Below are 25,622 nucleotides of genomic sequence, written 5' to 3' on the forward strand. Positions count from 1 at the left end.
TGCTTCCCCATTTGTTACAGCAGACAGAACCTGCACAATATAAATGCTGACACATGAAAAAAAATAGTTTTGATCAATCATAAAGTGCAAAGACACATTTTATCCACTTATTAAAGAGCTCAGAAGCTGAACTGTGAGTTTCTCTCTTTCTGGTATTTTATCATTTAAATGCTTATTTTAGACTCTGCACATTACTATTTATATATAATTACTGGACCCTTTAAGAACATGGGGAATCTGATCACCCTTTACATAAACCTGGAAATAACACTAATAAGTTCTCAGTCACCTTTAAGTTTGATTGGGGAGAAATTTTGGTCACTTTTAGGAGCCTTTGCTGGTATGTAAATAGTACATTGTTGCATGTGATGAATTCTATATTAAGCCTTCACTCAGTGCTATGGACTTCCTGTACCAGTGCTTAGACACAGTATTATCTGCAAACTGGCAACAAGATAAAAAGTTGGTTTTCAATCAACCTTTAACCTAAAAAGGTTTACTTACTCATTGTTTGTGACAGCGGCTAATCTGACCAATAAGCACGTGTCTTCTTTCTGCGATGAGTTCAGAGAACCCAACGACATTTCAGCGCAGAAGTGCGCTGTTGCATCCTGCTTGCCTTGCACAGAGGTTGCATCTTTGATGTGGCGGTGGGAAGGCACTAGGTTGGTTTGGAATGGTTTTCTAAGTGAAATAAATATGTTGTGAAAAAGTTTTCCTGATGAAGTTAAGCAAAAAGTGCTGAGTCACAAGCTGTCTTTATCCTGAAACCCTGACTTGCTAACAGTTCACCTGCTGCATGTAGCTGCAACTTCTCTAGACTTTTTTCTTGATTTTATATTTGTTTCCATTTTTAAGTACCACAAAGTAAGCCAACAGTTATCAGATTTACCTGTTTTTGCATTTTAAACAGTTTCCCAACTTTGTTGAAATGGGGGCTTGTATTGCAAATTCTGAACTGTTGTAAAAACAAAACAAAACCATAAATGTATAAGCTGAAAAAAAATCAGGTTAGATGAAAATGTCTGCTCATGGGACTAATTGTGTAAAGCAATGACAAAGGGCCTTAAGATGACATTTGTTGCTGTCTAAGCACGACGGCTTGTGTCAAGCTGAGTCATTGCTAAGATCCACTGGGGACGTAAAAATGCTACAAAGAATAAATCTGCAGAGAAAACATCAAAGTGACAAGAATCAGGTGAAAACTGCTGTTTGAACATAAGCAACATGTCAAATGTGACTATTTGAAAGCAGCACATACTCCCTGCCTTCATGACAGTTTGTGCACTGAAGTGAAATATGACATCCGAGTGGTTGATGTCATTACCTGCAATAAATTGTCCCACCTAAATGGGTTTGACCCTGAAGCGACTCTAACATGAAAATAAAATCAGTACCTAACAAGGTTGCAGGAAGTGGCATGCACATTATTTTCACCTGGATTCATTCGTGTCAAATGACCTCACACACCAAATACAAACAGACAATCCAACACTTAGTTGCTTTAAAAATGCATCATTGCAGAGAATTCATCTTTCCTGCCCCCCCCCCCCCCCCCCCCCCCCCCCATCTTTCCCCGTCTCTCGTCCACATACCATCCTTCTAATCCCCTTGACTGAAGAGCAGGAGACCCAGTGGCTGTGGGCACTAAACAGGAGAAGAAGTAAATTAGAGAGTGGAGAGAGGCCTAGAGATCAGAGAGGGAATGAAAAGGCGAGAGCTTCTCAAGCTGCAAACACAAAGGCACAGAGAGAAATCAGAGAAGCTCAGTGCAGAGCAGGTTTAATAAGGAACACACGTTGTTTTCTTTTATTTAGACAAAATAATAAAATTCTACAATTATAATATTAATAAAAAACGAAGAGTATTAAACAGCTGATTTTGAGCAGCGAGAGCCGAAAGCTTCCCAAACATTTCCACATAAAATAAGCAGACATTTTGGAAATTTAAAAAAATGTTGTAAGCACTTACAAGTTTAATAACCCCAAGTCTGTCCCTAAATATACAATAAACAAACATGGATAAAAAAAAAAACTTTTGTCTATCAATCTTGAACAGAATAAATGAATCAATCACGCGACCACCACCACCCCCACCCCTCAAAAAATTGTCTCTAACCTTAAATAAGCAGCACCTTTCACCTGACTTTGGGTCGATCTCATAAAAATAATCCTGTCAGAGTCTTATCACCGCCTGTGGCTGTCAGGACAGAGTGATTATTCATTTTCCCTCCTGCTGCCTGAGGTAGCCGAGCTGAGCAGCAGCAGACTGCAGCACAGGAACAGAGGAATTCAAACAAGTCCTGAATCGGGGGAATTTGCTTCTTTCATGAGGTCTGAGTGAAGAGCAGCACTGGATTGGTGATGATGATGATTTTACTTTCTGCCCTGACTCCAACTAACAACCCTGAAGAGAGAGAACTAAAAATAAATCTATAACTAATCCTAACATTTCCCTCAAGGGACATAATTTAACAGACACTTTCATACAGCTTTGTGATAAAAAAACACATGAAGGCCTGAAGTTCTTTTTTTTTTATTAACTCCATGTTAATAAAAAAATGTGTAAAAGAACAATAGTTGATTTATTGCTTCTTCAAAGTGAAATGGCTAATCAGAAATAAGAAAATGTGTCTATGGCTTTCCCTGCTTCTTCCTCAGGGTGTGATGTGCTCTCATTGGTGTACACAGTACTTTTTAGGGGACGACGGTGTAGGGTTGATAGGGCAGCAGCTTCTGCCGCTCATTGATCGCATATATCCACGCAGGTTTCACAAAGTTCAGACTGCCGTTCTCCATCAGCGCCTGTGATAGAAATGAGGGTGAAACAGTCATGAAGCATCCCTCTTAACCTTACACCTAAACACTTCAGAAAACCTCTCAGATGAAATAAAACAAAATGCTAATTAAGATAAGAATGAGTCTAAAAGATAACTAAATCTCAGCACAAGTTTCAAACATGTTGAAAAGGCACTTGCTCCAAGCAGTGCTGGTTTTTCCCTGAAAACAGTTTACTTCAGGGCTTGTGTAATATCTTGAAAAATGATAGTAAGTGCACAGTAAATGTCTGAGTTGAGTCTATGTCCTGTGCTTTAAGAAGACATTCTTCCCCTGTCACATAAAGAAGAGTTTTTAGGAGTGCACTTTTGGTAATTGAGCAGCATGTAACACAAAGCTACCCCAAGCAATTTCCTCTTTAAAATGCAAAATGGTCTTGTCTGTGGACATGACAGATAAAAACACGCATCCACATACATAGAAATCGCTGGCAAAAGAAATTAAATGCCAAAGGAAGAAATTAGCCATAGGACTCACGTCTTCAAAGGAGTCGTGCCACCCTTCACTGGTCACCACGAACTGCACCTTATCAGTCATGTAGTCCTCGATCACTCTGAGGCAAAGACAGTATTGTAATTACTTGTTCTAACCTCGTGTTTTCTAACTGTGAATTATGAGAAAAATGTTTTGGTAAGTTACTCTCACCCGTTAAAGGCAACGATGTACCGGAGCAGAAGTCGCCTTTCATTGTTGGGAAATGTACCGTAGAGGAAAAAATGCTTTCCACTGAGGAAATCTGGAGGAGGAAGATGGACAAAGGAACAACTCTTTACAATATATGAGAGTAGAGAATACAAAAAAAAGGAGAGGAACAGTTTAATAAGTGTGTTTTTAATTAGTGTGTCGATGGTTGGACCAGAGACGTCTGTTCCTGTGAAGTGCAGAGACAGGAAGACACTGATAAGAGTACAGAGAGGCGTACCTGGTAGCTCAGGGATGGGATGATCCTCTTCAGCTTCAGCGTCTGTGTTTTCATCTGTTGACCCCCCGTATAGATCTTCCTCTTTCATCATCGTTTCTTTGGCTGCTGCTTTCTTCTGCTTGCTCTCCACTCTTTCACAAGAACAAGTCATTTTGTTACTAAGCTCGTCTTAAAAATTGTAATCTCCCTACGAGTCTTGTTTGTTTCCTTGTCCTATCTGGGCGAATGCTCCGATAGCAGCTCCAGCCACAGATGCCATTTAATTTATCTGCTTGAGACAAAGTTAAAGCTAATTTTCCTGCAGCACTGTGAAAGCAAAAGCTTTGAGGAGAAAGTAGACCTTTTTATTTTTTGGTCTTACTGTCAGGGCATTGGCTAAGCTTTATTAAATCTGAGAAGAAATTATTCTTGTTCATGTTACAAAATTCTGTTTTCATGTAGAATTTACCAGGTAAAACTCTGCAGAATAAAGCAGCAAAACTGAACCAGAACTTTAAATCTGCTAAATGCTCCGCAGAACTACGAGGTGACGTAGCTTAGAAACCTACACGGCTTCACCCCAGAAATGAAGGAGCAAACTTCTCCGCTCAAGTGTGACAAACTGCTTCTGTTTACCTCTGCAGCTCGTCTTCTGTGTCCACTGCAGATTCATCATCTTCATCTTCTGCTGTGGAAAAAAAAAGGAGTTAAATAATTTTACAGTTTCCCACATGTTCACTAACAGCCCTGTGACTGCAGTGTGGCCCTAATCGTTAAACTAATTAACTAGAATAGTGTCTGAGAGTTAAATCTGCTTTAAATTCCTAGCCATCTGGGGGAGAACAGGTTAATGTGTCCTACTTAAAATGCCAGGTGAATCCACGTTTGTATGAAATATACATCAGCAGTTAAAAGATGTAACCTTGGGGGCAACACAGCCATTACCATACAATCCTGTGTTGTTGAAAGGGAAAGCAACGATGTTCTGTTTAAAATGCAGCTTCCATGTATGTGGCTTGTTGTCTCTCTTTAATGATGCACCTCGGCACTTTACTTCTGGCCTCGCATTAACATAGAAATGAGAATCATGCACAAGCCCCTTCACGGTGATGAAGGGACTTATGCTTCGTCTCCATTCTTGGTTGTCCCTAAAACTGCATCTACAGTATGCAAGTTGCTCTTTTCACGGCGGTATCATCAACTCATTTATTTTCAAGTGTCTCATAGAGGTTATCCTTTTGTCTAATCCCCCTGTCTCTCACCTTCCCCCCTGGACCCTCTCAATTCATTCAGTCCTCTTCAGCTCCAGCGCTGCCCTCCCCTGGTCTCCAGTTATTTGGGCTAACAGAATGAATCACTTCCCATGAGTCATGACCACTTAATCTCAGTTCTTCAATCTTTGCAACACAGATGCACAAATATGGTGTTTATTTATCAAGAGGATTGAGGTGTTATTGATTTAGATTTATGTTATACTTTGACCAACAACAGCATCTTTGTGATCCAAAAAGCAGCGCTCCTTGTGGTCTGTACTTCATAAAAATGCTTCTTTTATTCATGCTTTGTTGTGTGTAAGCCTGAGCTAGTTCTGTTGGTAAATCTTGAGGGAAAAAGAATTAATAATAATCATAATAAGCGGTATTAATAAAACATAAGTTGAATTTTGTGATATTTTAGAGTTTAACCCTTTAACAGCCTGTTCTACTGACTGATAATGCAAATTTTCCCACAACTATAATGAATTGTATTAAAACTTTGTGGAAGTAAATCTGCCATCTTTACCACTTGTTTGGGTATGAAATACAAAAGTATATGTTTGTTATCTCATTGTTTCAAATTTAGACATTTCCCTATTGTTACTATATTATTAAACATCATCTAAATTATTTCTTAAAAACACTGATTATTTTTATTAGAGTTCAACGGTGGAAAAAAATGCAAGAAACATTTTTCTGTCGTTTTTTTCTAAAGGCTAACTTTCAACTTTTACTTTTTAAATTAGGAACATTTAATACAATTTGAAAACTTCATAAAACTTTAAGATGAATTTGTCAAATTGCAGCTAACAGCTGAGCTTGGGGTGAGCAGTTTCCCATCACATTATGCTTCAAGTTTTTTTATTTCTTTTGTATGTTTCGTGCTTTTGTGAAAAAAATAAATGTTTAAAATTTGATTAATAAAAAGCTGAATTTATTTGAAAAACTAACATAAGCATTAGTGTTAAAAAACAACATCACCACAGGCTCGGTAAACCGCCCATTTAACCCTCCAGCAGACGGCCAACGTCTAAAAGCTGCATGGTTTTTAATTCACCGTCAGGACTGGTGTAGAGCAGACCAGGCTGGATCTGCATGTTTAGATGCAAACCTGTTTTAAAGCAAGACACAGCTAAGAATGATAGGAATGCAAATAAAATATATATTTATTAACCTGCTTTTTAAAATAAAGAGGCTTGCAGAAGCCATGAATGTCTGAACCACAGTGTCCACAGATCACAGAAGTTGGGAGTTTAAAGCCAACGCATGGTTTAAACGTCAGAGTTCACTCGCCAATTTGAGACTTTTTTCTAAGTTTATACTTCCATTTATCCACCAGCTGACAAAATGTTTGTGTTGTCAGTATGTTTGGAAGAAAAATTACAACTCTTACATTCTGGGAAAAAAAAATAAATCCAAAAATTGTATGATTTAATGATTTTAATCCAGGTACAAACTGCACAAAATTAAATGAAGCTTATTTAGGGGTGTCATAGCAAAAGTGAACACACATTGACACAAAAAATCTATTTAAATTACAGCTTGTAAAGCATCAAACAAGAAAAATGACTATACTTTTGTAACTAATGTATATATCAAATATCTTGTATTAAAATATTCTAAACTGCGGATTAGCAGTGAGAACAAAAATAAAAGAAATACAATAAAATACTTCTGTTTAGAAAGAAAATAATAAGAAAATAATTAACCTTCCTGCATCTGTGGCAAATAATTCAGGACTAAACTACCAACTGATATCACTCTGTGGAAATGAATATTAAATGTATAAATTATGCATGGAAATGATACTTGCATAAGAGTAAGTTCAACAGAGTTCTTTTGGAAATGCACCTAATTTGCTTGCAAAGGCTGCATCACTGGAGGCATGAATTAGATTTTATTGCATGCAGCCTCAGATATCACATTTAACTCTATATTATTTGAAATTACAATTTAAAACACAAAAGGGAATAAGTGTGTTAAGTTTCAAGACGTGTTTATCATATCACTTTTTCACTGGAGGAAATGCTCACCTCCTTCCCTGTAAGTTAACTCTCCTCCTTCTTTTGTTTCAGATGAGTTTTGGTTGTAAATCAACTGAAAAACTCTTGTAAGATTTGTAGGCCTGTCATCTTGTAGCCATTTTTCACAAAAGCTATGAGCTTCCTCTTCTACCCCAACAATTCCAGGAGTGTAAAAAGGAAGACAAATGATATAACAATGTCTGACGTTAACTGAGATGTCAGGTAAGGTTTAGTTAGGAAAAAAAAATCCCTTAAAATTATTAATTGCTTACCTTCATCCACATCAGTGGAACCAGCATATTCATCATCTTTATCCCTCTTTTCTGGTGTCTTTTTAGGAGTGATTTGTCTCTCCTGTTTCTGTGGAGTCTGCAAAACCAGAAAGGAGATGGAGGGTTCAACTGACTTATTTTAGCTTTGATTACATATATCGGTTAACACCGGGAAAATAAAATTGACCTTTGTGTTCATTTCCTCTTCGCTTTGGTCATCCACCTCCATTTCGCTCTCCGAGCTCGACTCGGCTCCATCCATCAAATACCTGTTGGAAAGCGAGGAGCAAAACGTGTCAGGATGATAAAAGGCCAGGGAAGAGAAGAACGCCTGCACAATACATCTTGTTTCCCATCTGCTTCACTTGCACAAAGTGATTTGAAGTGTAGAGGGCCCTTTTCAGACAGGTTTGTGATAAATGCAAGATCCAGGAAGAAGGTCATATTTTCCAGCAGGCGAATCGATCTCCTGGTGTTTAAAACATTCCCAGCACCTGTGAATCATACACTTGTGGATGCATTCTGGAAACATTAATCTACTGTAGGAGGAAGGGAAAGAACTTGTTTATTAAACTCCAAAACGAAAATGAAAAAAACGAACAAATAATCAAAATAATGAAGTTGAGAGACACTGGAGAAAAAACATCCAGTTAATCTCAACAACAGCTAAAATTTTCAATCTTCTTTCACTGCATGGCTATGTGTTAATGTTATCTACAAACAGTAAAAGTCAAAAGAGTAAATATTCCTGTAAATTCAAAGGAGAATACATAAGTGCTGCTATCACACAAGCCACTTAACAAAAGGAGCTAAATTTTTTTCTCACTTTTTCCATACACTTCCCCAAGCCAATATAAAGCCAGAGGGACATTATCTGCTTGGAAGTGTGAAGTGCAGACAGTTAATGCTACAGATATGGTCAGATCATTTCTACACCAACTGCAGGACATTTTACTGACATGTGCTTAATCCAGGAAATTGGAAAATGAAAAATGAGGCTGCGGACATAGGGAGTAATACAGAAACAGCTGCTTATGACAGTGTTATCACAAAAAAACAGACGAACAAGCCTGATTCACTCTGCTCCGCTTATCTTGGATGGTAGATATGTTTGAAATGGCACACTGGCACAAGGGTAATATGTAAGCTTACATCGGTGGTCTTTAAAAGCTGAAATGTGCAGCTTTTAAAGTCAAACCACAGAAATTACTGACTTTTAAACTATGCTGTTTTGATGGGAAACTGACATTAATTATCCTCATTTCTGGGGTCATCATTGTCCTGGAGCATCCCAAGCATCACATGAAAGGTGTGTTTTGCTTTATGGGACCAAATCACATGTCAGCAACTGGATATTAACATACTGGCCATTTTGGATGTGCACTATATATGATTTGGCAAAAAACCCCAATAGGACATTATTAGATGAATTGAGGTGGAAAAAAAGAGGGAAAAAGAGAGAACAAGAGTGATGACAAGAGTCAGTACTGGGCTGACTTTTACTGGTGAGAGCTCAGAGAAGAGACAGGATGCAAGACGGATGCACAAACAAAAGTTTGGCTCACTAGTTTGCAAAGTTGCATTTGGAAGCCAAGGAGATGTTGTGTTTTTAAAGCAAAAGTTAAAGGCAAGTGGTGGATCTCACCGAGAGTTGCAGAAAGTGTATTAATTTGTATGTAACTGGGGCTGTACTTAGACAGGCTTGTAAAGATTTCAGGTTGGCTTAAAATCTTAGTTAAACCTTCCATTTTCCTTTTCTCTTATCCAATAAAAAAAGTAGAAAAAACAATATATCAGATTTTTACTTTGGAAATTATTAATGTTGATCTAATGTTTATTAATATTTAAAAAGAAAGAAATGTTTGTGTAAGTCCAACTTTTTGATGTGACGTTTTGACTTCGATCAGCTTTAAAAGGAATATGCATACCGATCCTCATGAGTTGAAACAGGCAAATTTTAGCTTGTCAAAAATAAATAAATAAGGTGAGACTCCACAAAAACAAGTCCAATACCGACATATTTAACTGCAATGGTCCTTTAGTCAATTAACTAAAATATAAATTGAGGTTAGTTCATAACAAAAAGCCATCTAAAAGCACTTTAAACAAAAAAGTGAAATAAAAAAAAAGTTCTACACGTTTGCTGAATGATGTTTTTGTCTACAGACATTAATGAGGCGTCTTTACTTCAAGCATTTTTATGCCTCTGGTCCACCAGCTTCAGGCTGCAGGACTCTGAATGTTGAGCTTTAACTCTGTTCGTGTGGGAGTGAGTTAGCGTGCTGTAGATTAATTAAAGACATTTTGTACCCAACACACTTTTTTTTACATCCTCTTGAGATATTTTCAAGCAAGCATCGAATTAATGAGAAATACGTTTACTTACTTAGTTCTTTTATTGATGAGCTGCTCAAGTGTTTTCTGCTCTTTTTGTTTTCTGTTTCTGAATCCGCACTGATTGGGTAATGACTATGTAGAAAGCATTGCTGGGGTTCTTAGATTATGATACAGTCATTAATGCATACACAACACACTCCGCGAGTGAGCAAAGTTGTGCATTTACCTCCAAATGCTCACGATGAACGACAGAGCGACAGTTAGAATGAGTGTGCGGATTTGTTTGGGTACTTGTCATCATCAAAGTAAGTGGTCTCTTTAATTACCCATAGCAGATGCAGCTTTTAAATAAAGGATACATCATCAAAGCTGCACACTCCAAGCATGGCACAATAGACATGCCAGGCAGGGGAATGGATTATTCTCACAACAAGAGAGGGGAAGAGGATGGGGGAGAACAGGGGAGGGAAATCTGTGATCAGAAACTGACAGAGAAAGGCGAGCATGAAGGAGAATGACGACACAGGTTGCAGAGAACTTCTCATTTTAATTCACTTTTTGAAAATTTCAAAGTAATGATGAGAAACGAAGCCTCAGAGCTGCATGGCCCTGGCCTTCAGCAGAATTTATTTAGGATGCTTTCCTTGCTCTCTCCCAGTGTCTTTTCATGCTTTATTTGCATACTCTGGCTGCCTGAAGAAATCCCATCACATCTTTACATGACTGCATGAGCAAGCAGCCATGTCTGCACACCACTCGTCTAAATGATGTTGGAACTGGATGGAAATGTCATCTGTACTGGAAGCCTATCTAAATACCAGATTATAGAGCCCAAAGAGCACACATCTGTTGCATCCCTCCCACTCAAATAGACTTATTTTATTATTCCAACTAGACATCGGTTAGAAATGCTTGTGGTGCCTAAAAACAAATGTGAAACGGTACTATGATCCATTTACTAAATTCATATAAAGAAAAGTTTAGCTTGTTTATGTTTCCATCAGGAAGCAAATATTTTATGTAGGGCTGCGACGATTAGTCGACGTTGCCGACAATAGTCGACAATCAATTTACCCGTCGACTATTGTCAGCAAAAAAAAAAAAAAAACCTACAGAGTGAGACATCATTCCCTATCTCTGTTGAGAGTTGCAGAATGCACAGAGTGAGACGTCGTCTTCTTTTCTTATCTCTGCTGAGAGTTGCACATGCTCAATAAAGTCCGCCAGGGGAAAAATATGGCAGCGGACCAGTTAGCAAAATGGCGGCAGAGGACGTCAAAAGTCCGAAATAACTTCACGTTAAACTTACAAAATAAATTAAATACATGTGAGATTTGTAAAGCGGAACTTGCGTACCACGAAAGTGAGTCTGCAATGCTCAAACATTTAAAGAGGAGGCACGTCGAGCTTACATAACAACCTCATGCAAGATTTAAAAGCTGAAAGTGAAATAAGATCCATTTAATAATATTGAGATACATAATCTGATTTGTCGACTAGTTGTTTTAATAGTAATCGACCATCAGAATTGTCACTAGTTGCAGCCCCAATTTCATGGCAACAAGTTGTCGTTTCTGCACTTTATTCTCAAATAAAACAAAAATTAAAGGAGAAAGACGACATCACAGTAATTTACAAACTCAATGTAAACAAAGACGGGGATTCATCTAAAGATCTAGCCACAAGGTATAAAAGCTATAAGGAATAGTTGAAATATACATCAGACTTTTATGCTGTGTAAAAGCAGAGGCATATGAAATCTGCTTTAAGGGAATTTTATAAACAGGACGAGTTCTCTGAGGCTGAAACTGTCAATTACCCCAGAAAGTTGTTGTAGCTGGTGGTTGAAAGCTTAGTGCTGCAACCCATAGAAAACAAACTGTTGCATTAAAGTTCAAAACTCAGGTACACGCATGCTAATTAAGTATTCCCAGTTTGGGATACTTTACCCACATTTTTAAAAGGCTAAAACATTAAGCTGTGATAAATCTTTCACTCTTCAGGATTCTTTTCTGTGTAATTAAAGCAAAATATAGAATTTCCATTTAGTGCAAATTTACATAACCCAAACCATGTGAATTTCCTTAAATCAAACAATTATCAGCTGAATAAGCAGGATTTTAATAACTATAAATGCAGTAGCATCCATATTTCTACCTTAATAAAGCCTCTCAGTACTATTTTGCATCACTAAACTTTAACAATTGTTTCATTATCTGCTGTTTTTACAACTGAAAAACATCATTTGATGGGTCCAAAAGTATAAGAGTTTTCCTTCAAACTTTGAGATCTTGAAATTTCTCCGCGTATGTTAAAGTCAACCTATGGGGAACAGTGGGAGGTAGCACATATGTGGAACACTGTATTAATCAAGCAAAGCTTCATACAGTAAAATACAGTATCATCCAAATTAATTTGGACCTTCTATTGCTTGAAATGAGCATTCAGTCTTACATTATTCAGTACACACAGATTTGTTAGGAACGATGACAGAAGACCTTGATGTTGCCAAAGCTCCCCCTGTAATGAGGCATATAATTAGAGAGCTGCTGGAGCTTGGTGGGCTGAATATGTGATCACAGCAGGGATCATCTGCTCAAGGTTACAGTGCTCTCTGTTGAAAGTGGGCAACCCTGCTGTGGTGGGAGTATTTTTGGGTACTTCAATCAGTGTGAGTGCTGAGCACAGATTGCATGATGCAGAGATACAGACGTGGCTTAAAAGAAAGTATTAATCAGATATGGATTCATACTGTACGCAGGACACATGTTCCACACTAAAGCCAAGCTTTCAGCGCACAGCGGTGTCCTTAAAAACACAGAACCCCATCCAGCTGCTCCTGTGGCCGAGCTCGAGCACAGGCATCTCTGCAGGGCTGACACTCCAATTCAGTACAGATTAACCTCATTATTAACAATAAAATGAAGTCTTTTCAGTGCTTTGCTTACCGTTTATATGGGATCTTGTATTTCCTTTTATGGCAGTCCATGACCCAATCCTTTCGTACAATGATGCCACCTGCTGATTTCACCTGGCTGTACTTGGGAGTGTTTGCGAAGGCGCAGCTGGAATTTAATAGATTGAAACGGATGTGAGCACACATGCATACTCACACGCATACACAACACAGTTACATCACTGCACAGAAGCCGACAAGGCCAATAGTCTGCTCTGACAGCTGAGAGAAAGATGCTATCTAAACTGGATTACTGAGAGTACGAACGGTTCAATGCTTCAATGATAAAACAAAAAAATATAGAAACAACAAATAAAAAAAAAACATTTACAACATCTCTGGATCATTGAGATGGTGCCTCAGTAATGGCCTGGATCATTCCTGGAGAGGGTGAAGTGGTCATTTATTACAACCACTAAGTAGGGTTACCATGATTAAGCTTCATGTAGGATGACTCAAAATAAATGTGCAACTGTCTCAGTCAATAACCTTTAATGTCAACTTACTACTTTGAACAAAGAAATCTGTTTTCAGCTAAAAACTTGTCAAAAACTTGTTTCACTACATTAAACTTTTTATATTACTCATTTTTTCTATAATCTTATCATCTAACAACACACAGCAGTTTCACCACGTATTAATCTTTTGGCTTATCTACAGCTCCTTTGCATTTGTTCCCTCTTTATCTTGTAACATTTGCAGCACTGTAACTCTGTGCTGCCCTTGCTTCCACAAGATAAAAATCAGTGGCTTATACAACTTAACATGGCAAGAAAGTAAATAAAAATCTGATATGACTGATGCTGTTGTGTTGAAGGTGTTTTAGAAAAAAAGAAAATGTAGTTTTCCAAATTAATAATGTAAAGTTGCATCATTTGAAACAAAAACTTAAAAAGTGGTTTCCAAACCCACATAAGGAGTAGAACGATGCTCTGTTTCCCTTTCAAACATCACATGATTTTGGGTTTAGTGTGCAAATGAAGCAGCTGGGAGGAGTAAACTGGAAATGACAGTATTATGTTTTCATGCACTGGCTGAGTTTAAAACAACCATTACTGTTCACCATATCTGCCATGAAATCAGGCAGCTTACCTCACTCAGTGATTTGTTCTCTAATCTACGTTAATGTTTAAAGAACTTGAAGACGATAAAAAAATATAACACAAGTCCAGAATAAAGCTCCAAATATCCTGTTATCCTAGAAATCTCTTAAAAGTGATGCTACAGATGACTTTTCATATTGACAAGAGGCCAAAATATGTCAATTATTAGTCATATAATGAATAGAAATTACACTTCTCACACATATGCCTCTTGATTTAAAGTCAAATGACTCATCAGCCCAAAAACTACAGCATTACATTCTTTTAGTCGAGCCACTGATCGAGCAAACTTCCTGTCACTCAGCGCAACCAAACGCAGTAGCAGTTAATGTATCTGGCCATCACCTTAAAATACACACCCATTAATTACTGCAAAATATTGTTTGACCTGTCAGCATGGAGGAGGACAGAATGCATGTGGAGGGAGAATAAATTGACCTAATGGGAGGTATAAAACTAGGGTGGGACTGACTGACAGTGACCTTGCATTTTCATTCTAAACTCTTTAGGTAATTATTAATTTTTTCAAGTTTTTTTAAAATCCAAAGTAACAACATCCTCTTTAGGTATAGAGTTACAAACCCCTCTATGCACCAAATCAGAAAAAATGGAAAGGGTATTTGATGCTTTTGTTGCAAGAATTAAGCCTTTTTATCTCCTTTAACAAACTGTTTTTGCAAGATAGCCCCTGTATTTATATAGCGCTTTTAGCTGATTGGTTGTCTGCCATGCAAGGCACACGTCCAATCAGGAGCAATTTGGGGTTCGGTGTCTTGCTCAGGGACACCTCGACATGAGCTCGACAGGCCGAGGATCAAACCGGCAACCCTCACGCTACAAGACAACCACTTTACTCACTGAGCCACACCTCCCAAGTGACATACGGGGTAAGTTCAGGTAGCATCCCCTCTGCAGGCAGAGAACAGAAAGCGCTTGTGCGATTGTGTGCATGCTCCAAATATATGTATGTGAACCAAGCACAAGCTGTAAAGGATTTAAATTGAAATCTCTGTAGCAACCTTGCAGCTGACATGAACATGGTGGAACATATCAAAGCATTGTTTATGCAATGTAAATACAACAGTAAATACAGTAGGAATGTAACAGTGCACACACACTGACAGCATCAAATATTCTGGCCAAGACTGAGATCCATCATACTGCCCTGCTCTGCTCTGAACACATTACTGAAGCCAGAAATCTACCATTGATCTCATTTAACTCTGGACATGTTACATTTCTCAAAATTTAAAACAGTTCCTCTTAATATCTCCACATTGCTGTGTCTCAGCGTTGAAGCATAATGACCAGTGATAATTCCTGGTAGGGCAGGGTAAAAATAATGCTCTGGACACCACTAATTCCAGGATTAAGCAGCATGCTTTAGCAAAACATCATTAAGGTGACATTTATTTATGAAAATGTATAAACACATAAAATTTTCATCAGAACCTGACAGATCTTTACAGACCCCAAATCTTGTCATTGTCAGTGTTTAGGCTGTCGTTTCCTGAAAGTCCTGGTTTATACTGAGAGCTGACATCTACTGAGCAGATGTTACAGTAGCAAACAAGTACTGCATCTGGAAACAGTCGTAAATTTTAAGTGAGGACAAGCCTAAATATTGTGATCTAACATCAAATACTTACATAAGATGAGTGGAGTCCGGTGTCCAGTCAGGCCGATACTTGGCTCCCATCTCCAAAGCTTTTTCCCTCAGCTCCCCTCTGAAGGGGTTCTGGAAGCCACTGAGGACAAACACCACCCCTTCCAGTATCCGGTTAAATGGGACCTGCTGCTCACTCTTGGATTTTGTCTTCTGTTTGGGTTTAGGTTCTGGTTTAGACTGACTCTCCTTCTTTTTCTCGGCAGACTTCGGCGCTGATGATGCTGCAGAAATTAATGTAAACCTCACAGATGTTTTCCAGAGTGAAGAAATAATCTGCTTCCAAGCAATCAGACACAGCGTTACCTTTAGCACTGCTTGGGCTGGGTGTGCTGGCCGGGCTCGGCTTGTGTTTGGGGGTTGCGGCTTTGCTCTCAGGTGATCCAGCAGGGCTCAGTTTCTTTGAGGGAGGAGGGCCGGGGGCAGACTGCCGCTCTTTGCTAAACTCAAACTTTCTTTTTGCTGTTGGCTAAAGGAAGAGAGTATCATTTAATGTAAAAGCTATTACTCGGACGAAGAATGAATAAAGAACATTTATCACTGGAGGGAGGATGTGATGGATGGCGAGGGAAATCAAACAGAAGCCCACAAATACTTTATTTATTGCTTCAGGGAAAACATCTTAGAAAAAAACAAAACAATGCACATTTAATAGGTGCTGCCAAGGTGTGAAAGGCAATTATATATAATATATAATATTCCCTCACAATGCAAAAACAATGACTTTCCAAGTTGGTGCATTATTGCAGCCTTTAGATAAAAGATAAAAAACAAATATAGCAGGAAATTGGAAATGTAGCTCAACTCACAGGGACGTCAGTTTAGTCAACATTCCTTTGCTAAGACATGTATTTCAGCCCCTCGACCCAACAGACTCTTAGTAATTACTTTTTTCTATACCAACACACCCTCCTGCTCCTCCGGCAGAATAACAAATTTAAACCCTCATCTCGTCTGACAAACAATATTTTTTATTTATTTTATAAGGATGGTTTAACTGTTGTGGTGGAGACAAAACTACAACTTGTACTGGTAAATATGTCTTTAAATAAACGGAATTTTGAAGACAACGAGCTTCATCCATAAACCGTTAATACCAACAAACTTGTTCCTAAGTCCTACTTATTAACTTTTTATAAAGATGGTTAAACTCATGAAAATCTTGAGTTTGTTCTTACAAATCCTACGAACACTTGGAAGTACTCTAACAAACATTTCAACACTGACATGATTGAACAAAGTTGTTCAGTTCATAAAAATACAATAAGTTACAGTTGTGTTGATTTTTTTAAATAACTTTTGGCCATATTCAAAACTTTTTTTTTAAATAAATAGAAATATATTGCAGATTGTACCCAAACATCATAATTTCCCTTGGTGTAAAATAAAACTATTTGTTATTGTATTAGGAGATGGATGTTACATCCTGGTCATCTGGTTAATACTGGCCGACCCTCATACTCAGCTGGAGGCTTTATCTAGTCAGATGTGCGCACTTGTTCCGTCAGAGGACAGCAACCTAAAGGATGCCAGATGTGTTTGGACACTGCAAGTAGTAATTTGCTTACAAACAGTAGAAGGTATGTAAATAGAAATCAAAAAGTGATATTACGTGTATTTAGCTATGACACCACGAGGATGTGCACCCTGATCATGGGACTCAAGTTTGGCAATAATTTATTACACTAAAAACTGCTTTTATATAATTTGGATGATCATTTAAATCACTTTAAAAATGAGGACAAGCAGGTTTTGGTGCACATTTTTAATATTATTATTGATTTTCATTCATTCTGTTGGAATTATGTTCATCTGATTCCTTGTGTCTGTCTGTTTGCACAACCCCCACCAAGTCTTAACCTTTTTCAGGCATTTATCTAAAAAAACGTGGATGATTTTAAGTATATAGGATCAACAGTTCAGAGTAATGGAGAGGTGACGAAGCGAATACAAGCAGGTTGGAATGGGTGGAGGAAAGTGTCAGGTGTGATAAAAGAGTATCACCTAGAATGAAAGGAAAGGTGTACAAGACAGTAGTGAGGCCAGCGATGCTGTATGGTTTAGAGACAGTAGCACTAAAGAAAAAGACAGAAGGCAGAGCTTGAGGTTGCAGAGACTAAAATGTTGAGGTTCTCTTTCAGAGTGACGAGGATCGATAGGATCAGGAATGAGTGCATCAGAGGGACAGCACATGTTAGATGTTTTGGAGAAAAAGCCAGAGAGACCAGACTGAGATGGTTTGGACATGTACTGAGGAGGGATAGTGAATATATTGGTAGAAGGATGCTAAGGTTGAAATTGCCAGACAGGACGCCTAGAGGAAGACCAAAGAGGAGATTTACGGATGTTGGTGGTGAAGACATGAAGGTAGTTGGTGTGAGAGAAGAGGATGCAGAGGATAGGGATAGCTGGAAACAGATGATTCGCTGTGGCGACCCCTAAAGGGAAAAGCCGAAAGGAAAAGAAGATATCTACGAAAAGTAAGGCCAGCTGGCACATGGTTTCAACTTACAGTGAGACTGGTATTCCCCACTCTAACAGGAAATATACAAGGGTTTTCGTAACAAGTACAACTTCAGAACAAATTTAAGAGAATCTCTAAGAAGATTTTCTGAATGAGACCCTTTATTCTTTAAAAAAAAAATATGTACAAAACAAACAAATTAAGACTTATGTATAAATAAAGCCAACAGGATTTCTGAAAAGGCTTTGGGAAAATATATTTTCAACCAGCTGAAACCACTGGAACATATTTTTCCCTGTCTCATGACAAGTGTGAGCAACATTCAGTGTTTTAGCTCAAGTTACTACCTTACTAAAGCTTTAATAATAATAAAAAAAAAAAGTCACAAGTTTATGCTTTGATTTACTTTAGTTATGGATTTATTAAATACTATTTGATTCTACATCTAATTTAAATTCCCATAGACATGTTCAAACCTTCAAGACCTACAAGCTTTTCAGCCTTGGCGTCACCATGTCTACGTTCCTCTTAGCGTTCGGTCTGGTCTAAATAAAGAAAAGGCTAATTGAAGGAACAGCTGTTTGTTGGCTGCCCTTCAGTATGGTTAATGATGGGGGAGTTTAGTACCTGCAGTGAGGCAAAGTTGGAGGAGGAAGCTTGGCCTGATGACTGAGAGCTGCCACCTGCTTGTAGTGCAGCAGCAGCATAGCTCAACTTGTCACTCTGTGGAGAGACTAAAGAGAGAAGGGCAGGGGGGGTGTGAGGGGACACAAGAGAGCTATTTGCAGAAATAGCCTGATAATAGCAAAATGTCTTTGAAATCACTTCTTCACACTTGCCTTTGGGCACAGTTAAGTAGCTTAAATAAAAGAGCAGCTAATTACTGCCATTTTAATTTTTCCTTTCTCAACGCCATCAGCACTCAAGTGTTGCAAAGACCTGAAAGGAATTAATTGGGCTTCTGCAGCTGTTACATTCAAATAAATGGATTTACCTTTGGACGAGGAGCCTGACTTTGCTGCATTGTCCCGACTGAAGAAAAGACTGCCAGGCTGAAGGCTGGGCCCAGACAACGGAGACTCATCCTTCACCTTGAACTGTCCCAGCTTTGTTAGTTTCTGACAGCAGAGAAGGAAGATGAACAAGACTTTTAGAACAGAAAATTTTTTAATGTGCTGAATGATTTCATAATGATTTCATGTTTGCTGACACTTTAACTGTGTCAGCAGTGGATTTCTACCAGAACACAGAGGATAATAAAAATATTGGCTTTAGTCAGTCTGGATTAATTCTACTTTTGTCAGAAAATACAATATGTTGAAATGTTCTAGGGATGTTACTGATCAGTGTGCAAACACAAATGTCTGCAACATTTGCTCCAAACATCTTGATGGGATTATCCAAGTAGTCCTGGTGCCAGGCCAGATGACCAGGGCGGGCAATTGATCGGTGTGGGTGGGCCCCATTTAAAAATGAACTTTGACTCTATGAGAAAAACAAATTCCAGTTTAATAATTAAATATTTGACCCATGTTGAAGCAGATTAGGTATAAAATACAATAAAAAAGAGAAGCTTTTTTCTCTCTACTATTGAAGAAAAAAAACACGTTTGCATACACTTAAAAAAAAAAAAAAAAAAAAAAAGAAACTCTACAGCAGCATTGTGTGAAAGAAAAACGTTTACCACAACCCAGATGTTTCCATCATGCTATAGCCACTCAACAAACTTCTACATCCCAAAGGGGAACCGTGGTGGAACGCTCAGTAAGCTACTAACCTGCACAAGTTTACATAAGTTCGTCTTAGAGAAAGGCAACTAGAGTTCAGCCAAACTGATCCTGTTTCTTTTGGTGCAACTTCAACTCTGTAAAACATCAGGAAACATCTGCGGCAGACAAAAACCGGACATACTAAACATGTAATTGCAACCTACTATACTTAGTAAGAATGAGTCTGACTGAGTTTGATCCATCTGCAGGCGATGATCCAGAGGAAGAGAAGACAGGACACAGGCACCTGTGGTTGCTATGGTTACATTGCTGGAATTATCCAACCTGCTGGAAGTGGTTGATGCTTGGTGGGTGACACCTGACACATGTTCCTTTCTTCATGTTATCACTGGGCCGCTTTCTTACAGACGTGGACAAAATTGTTGGTACCCTTCGGTTAATGAAAGAAAAACTCACAATGGTCACAGAAATAACTTGATTCTGACAAAAGTAATAATAAATAAAAATTCTATGAAATTTAACCAGTTAAAGTCAGACATTGCTTTTCAACCTTGTTTCAACAGAATTATTTAAAAAACATAAACTTATGAAACAGGCCTGGACAAAAATGATGGTACCCCTAGAAAAGACTGAAAATAATGTGACCAAAGGGACGTGTTAATCCAAGGTGTGTCCACTAATTAGTATCACAGGTGTCTACAAGCTTGTAATCAGTCAGTGGGTCTATATATAGAGCTACAAGTAGTCACTGTGCTGTTTGGTGACATGGTGTGTACCACACTCAACATGGACCAGAGGAAGCAAAGGAAAGAGTTGTCTCAGGAGATTAGAAAAAAAATTATAGACAAGCATGTTAAAGGTAAAGGCTATAAGACCATCTCCAAGCAGCTTGATGTTCCTGTGACTACAGTTGCACATATTATTCAGAAATTTAAGATCCATGGGACTGTAACCAAACTTCCTGGATGTGGCCACAGGAGGAAAATTGATGACAAATCAACAAGACAGATAATACGAACGGTAACAAAAGAGCCCAGAAAAACTTCTAAAGAGATTAAAAGTGAACTTCAAGCTCAAGGAACATCAGTGTCAGATCGCACCATCCGTCGTTGTTTGAGCCAAAGTGGACTTAATGGGAGGCGACCAAAGAGGACACCACTGTTGAAAACAAGTCATATTGGAATTTGCCAAATTACATGTTGACAAGCCACAAAGCTTCTGGGAGAATGTCATATGGACAGGTGAGACAAAATTGGAACTTTTTGCCAAGGCACATCAGCTCTATGTTTACAGACTGAAAAATGAAGCATATCAGGAAAAAAACACCGTCCCTACTGTGAAACATGGAGGAGGTTCTGTTATGTTCTGGGGCTGCTTTGCTGCATCTGGCACATGGTGTCTTGAATCTGTGCAGGTACAATGAAATCTCAAGACTATCAAGGGATTCTAGAGAGAAATGTGCTGGCCAGTGTCTGAAAGCTTGGTCTCAGTCGCAGGTCATGGGTCTTGCAACAGAACAATGACAAGAAACACAGCTAAAAACACCCAAGAATGGCTAAGAACGAAACATTGGACTATTCTAAAGTGGCCTTCAATGAGCCCTGACCTAAATCCTATTGAGCATCTTTGGAAGGATCTGAAACATGGTGTCTGGAAAAGGCTCCCTTCAAACCTGAGACAACTGGAGCAGTTCGCTTATGAGGAGTGGACCAAAATACCTGCTGAGAGGTGCAGAAGTCTCACTGACAGTTACAGGAATCGTTTGATTACAGTGATTGCCTCAAAAGGTTGTGTAACAAAATATTAAGTTAAGGGTACCATCATTTTTGTCCAGGCCTGTTTCATAAGTTTATTTTTTTTAATAATTCTGTTGAAACAAGGTTGAAAAGCAATGTCTGACTTTAACTGGTTAAATTTCATAGAATTTTTATTTATTATTACTTTTGTCATTGTGAGTTTTTCCTTCAATAACCGAAGGGTACCAACAATTTCGTCCACGTCTGTATGTCCATTGTTTAAAGGTATCTGTCTGCTACTACTTCACTGAAGCTGAAGCAATGACTTTGCGTGTAATCACCAAATCCTGCGATAATTTAAATAACATAATGCTTTCTTTCAGTTATTACATAGATTAAATATACAAACACACACACACACAAAGTGCAAATATCTTAAGAGATAAGTTTTCTCAATGCATAACAGCACATATAGAACTTCTACTTCATTTAGTACCAATATAAAAATAACAGTTAAATATTTATAAATAAAAATGTTATTGAAAAGTATATAAATTAAAATGAAGAGGCTGGATGGGAGGGACGGACTCGTGAATGGGTGGGATTGCTCACCGGGACCCGTCCGTAGCACCGGGTCTGAATCAGTCTCCGACAGTAAAATCTTAAGAATATCAGTGGGTGAGACCAACAAGATGTGGCAGCAAATATTAGCATTTGATGGTGGCAAAAGATCCTGCTGATTCTAATTTCTGCAGAGCTGTTTGCTCATTTCCACTGAATCCTCAGTATCATGGATATTTGTGGTGTCTACAGTCTCATGCATGCTGTATTGAACACAAAATTTTCAATAAATGACTGGATGTGGTGTAGAAATCAAGACTTTTTCTTCACAACATCCTTATTATGTTGATACGAACACTGCATTTATGTGTATGCACCCATAACAGCAGAGGGTTAGATTAAAGCTGGATACAGGTCAGCAAAGAGGAGAAACTCCCAACTGTACATGTGTGAGCAGCAGCATAAAATGCCACAATATACTTGCTAAAACATTCACACGTGCCACCCACTGATGACCAGGACCTTTGGGAATGTCTGTTGTGCATGTTGAAGATATCTGCATGTTTACATGCAATTATTCCAGAACATTTCTAGAAGATTTCAGGAATCCAGTGCATGTGTTAAAGTCACTCAAGTTGCTTGCAGATCTGGAATACTAGCTTCAATGTTCAGTTATCTATTTGTACTTGTTGCGACGAACTGACTGTGCAGCATGTTTGATACTCCAGTAATCACGCTTCAACTGTCTAACTACCCCAAGACTATTCAGGAAATTCACTTGCATTCCTCCGAAAGACATTTGCAATACTTAAAAATTTGAGCCTCAAATAAATCTGTTATCTCATTTTAACTAAAGTGTGAAATTATAATTAGCTTCATCTTAATGTTTGTTTACAGATCCCATGAAAATCATGACATCAAATGAGCATTCAAGTTTGTGTGGTTTGGAGATGGAAAGTGCCCATAGATGTTTTGATCCAGCCGAAATAATCATTCAATAACTGTTCACACAGTTTACTGTGAACACTGCTCACATTAGAGTCAAAGTAAATGAATGCTAGCATCAGCGCAACTGAATATGTGATTCCATACCAGCATGGATACAGATATCATCTTATGAAAATGATTTACAGAAGCTGGGTATCCAGTCAGATTTAAAGTCTTGTGTACTTAAAATATAATTAGGGTATTATCTGAAAGGTTATTGTATCGCAGTATACTATTAGAAATAAAGAATTAGAGAAATGTAGACACAAGTTTATGTAATAGAAATGTTTGCATTTCTCAGAGTAAGCAAAACCCTGAAATGTCATCAGCATTAACAATGTAGTGTCTATACGAAAGTTTAAATGGGGACAACAGAATGAATTACTTACAGGGGAGGAAGTTGGAGGATCATTTTTATCAGGTGGTGAGTGGAATTTCACAAAGGCAAGCCCATAGGCTATGTTCTGTAAAGTGAGAAAACAGATTCAAATTATAGTTTAACAACATTTCCATTGACCTGAAATGTGTTCTCAGCTGACAGAGAATCTGGAAAACTACGATACTTTAATTTATTATTACATTATCTGTAATGTAACAAGTAGCTGTGCTGCTGGATATGTTGCATGCATTGAGAAAGCATGCACACTGCAAGACAAGCCATGCTGCACTTCTGTATTGTGACAATGCTGAGATCATTTTAAATATTTTACTTTAAAACACATGTTGCGCTTGTAGGTTATTTTATTCAGACAAATAATTTGAATTGGTTAACATTTTAAATCTATATAAAAACTAAAATTTGTTCATTTAAAATTATCATGCACTCACCTTGCTGTATGGCTGGCTACACACAATTTTCACTCTGTCCCACTTCTCCTGAGCCGTGCTCTTCTGCAGCTGGCTGGGGCCAAAGAAGCGCACCCGGTTCATGTTGGTGCCATTACGGCTCTCCGTGGGGGACATGAAGGATGAAGTGACAAGCAGAACCTGAAATGAGATCAAAATCAAAGTGCACAATGTTAAGTAAATGGAAATTAAGGAAGTTTGTAAGGGACACATTACTTGGTGTGATTTGTAAAAACACCTCATAGTCCTGGTCTTTGACAGCTGAAGAATTTCCCACCAACACTTCAATGAAAGCTGATCCTTCGTTTCCAATATCAATACTGTGTACCTGCTCCTCCTTCTCAAACTGAGAAAAAAAGTTAAAAGAAAATAAAAGTGGTTAAAAACACAAAAAAGAGATTAAAAAAAAAAAAAAAAAAAGCTCATGAATAATTTCTGACACCCACATGTGTACCCAGAAGTTTTTCATAGACACAAGGATTGTTATTTTGGCTTTCATACACAGAATTGAATAAATATTTAGGTTTGACATCGTAGATGATTATTTTCTTCTTTAAAAAGACATTGAAGTAGAAAAATTTAATACATTTAGTATCTTTTAAAGGTTCACAACTGGTGGAGAAGCTCTGCGTTGTGTGAACACCCCAATAAGCAATAAACAACAGGCAGGCACATCTCCAAAACAATGTGGATCCTAAAATGCATTAAACATGTTCTGTATAGTTCCTGTGGACTAATACTGGTCTCAGACTGAACACCAAACAATAAATATAAGTTAAACGGTTTTTTTTTAAAGAGTAATCTACTGAGAGTAACTCTGAACTTAAAAATATATAAGTTATTGTAATTATATGGTTCTAAACTGATGTCAGTATTTGTGAGTCAGAAAAGCATAAACAAACCTGTAGGATAACTGATGTTTGCTTCTCCCCTGGTCGTGCTGCTTTCCACTTTCTGTAGGTGTCCGAGTTCAGCAGGTTGTCTGCTTTGTGAGTCTGTTTGCATGACAACACGCAGTGGGTTTGAACAAAGCTCGAAGATGGCACAGTCTACCCAATATATTGTATACACAGACAAGTGTCACAACACTTACATTGTCCTCGGTGCTGCAGGACACGACATGTTTGAGTTTGATTTCTGGCATGTTGGTGATGATCGGACTAATTAACAAATAAATCTGCCAACCTAGAGAATTTTAAGTGAAGCACTATCGTGTACAGTTAATTAGATTTAACCCTAAAACGTCTAATTTTCTTTCAGTGGTCGTAAAGTTAGCTTAAAGAAGAAGAAGAAAAAAAAGGAGTTAACCTTGTTGCTAGTCAGCTTTAGACAAACCGTTGACTAACGTGATAGCATGCTAGCAAACAAAAGGCTGTGTGTACTTTCTCTGATCTTCCAGAAGATTAACTGAGATTTTTTTTTTAAATCTGCTAGCGTGAATCTTTCACACTGTATTATGCTTGGGATATACCCGTCACTTTTCCGTTATAATTGACAGCGGAATGTAAATTTTAAGGCTTTCATTTTACATTAAATATGCGTGCAGTGCACTCATTTTCCCACCAAAAGGCTGTAAATGTCAAGATGTTACGTAACTTCCGACTGATGGCATTTCTATCCAATGAGAGGTTTAGATTCTTCTTCTACGTTTTTAAGAGCGGCATCCTAAATATTGTATCGCCACCAACTGGTCGGAATGTCCATCGGCTAACACAGCATTTTTAAAGCGCTGAAATTTTGAGATTTATGGGCTTTTTGACATCTTGTCTTCTGTTTGACTGATGGGAAAAATCTCTCATGTTCTGTAATATATTTAACAAATTTAAATAATTATAAATAAAAATAATGAATCCGATTTTGGACATGTTTTACAAAAAAAAAAAAATATATATATATATATATAAATAAATAAATAAATAAATAAATAAATAAATAAATAAATAAAT

At 37.9% G+C, this 25,622-nt stretch overlaps 1 protein-coding gene across 3 annotated transcripts; it reads right to left on the reverse strand.

Annotated features, from left to right (window-relative positions):
• Nucleotides 1-1,756: 1,756 nt before the first annotated feature.
• On the reverse strand, nucleotides 1,757-25,249 carry xrcc1 (X-ray repair complementing defective repair in Chinese hamster cells 1). 3 transcript variants are annotated; one of them, XM_041988705.1, is made up of 18 exons: nucleotides 24,985-25,249; nucleotides 24,770-24,836; nucleotides 24,579-24,671; nucleotides 23,915-24,022; nucleotides 23,659-23,817; nucleotides 23,220-23,294; nucleotides 18,811-18,934; nucleotides 18,444-18,550; nucleotides 15,659-15,821; nucleotides 15,336-15,576; nucleotides 12,576-12,692; nucleotides 7,478-7,559; nucleotides 7,291-7,387; nucleotides 4,375-4,426; nucleotides 3,760-3,890; nucleotides 3,483-3,573; nucleotides 3,315-3,390; nucleotides 1,757-2,804 (listed from the first exon to the last, which is right to left on the reverse strand). In XM_041988705.1, exons 2-18 carry the CDS (start codon nucleotides 24,818-24,820, stop codon nucleotides 2,697-2,699), a joined length of 1,875 nt encoding a protein of 624 aa, XP_041844639.1. In that variant the 5' UTR covers nucleotides 24,821-24,836; nucleotides 24,985-25,249; the 3' UTR covers nucleotides 1,757-2,696. The 3 variants fall into 3 exon arrangements, with proteins under 3 accessions (XP_041844639.1, XP_041844637.1, XP_041844640.1); XM_041988703.1 differs by having other exon boundaries at nucleotides 24,770-24,853; XM_041988706.1 differs by having other exon boundaries at nucleotides 4,375-4,423; nucleotides 24,770-25,249.
• Nucleotides 25,250-25,622: the final 373 nt, after the last annotated feature.

This window comes from Melanotaenia boesemani, chromosome 6, assembly GCF_017639745.1.
Source record: "Melanotaenia boesemani isolate fMelBoe1 chromosome 6, fMelBoe1.pri, whole genome shotgun sequence".
Classification (NCBI taxonomy): domain Eukaryota; kingdom Metazoa; phylum Chordata; class Actinopteri; order Atheriniformes; family Melanotaeniidae; genus Melanotaenia; species Melanotaenia boesemani.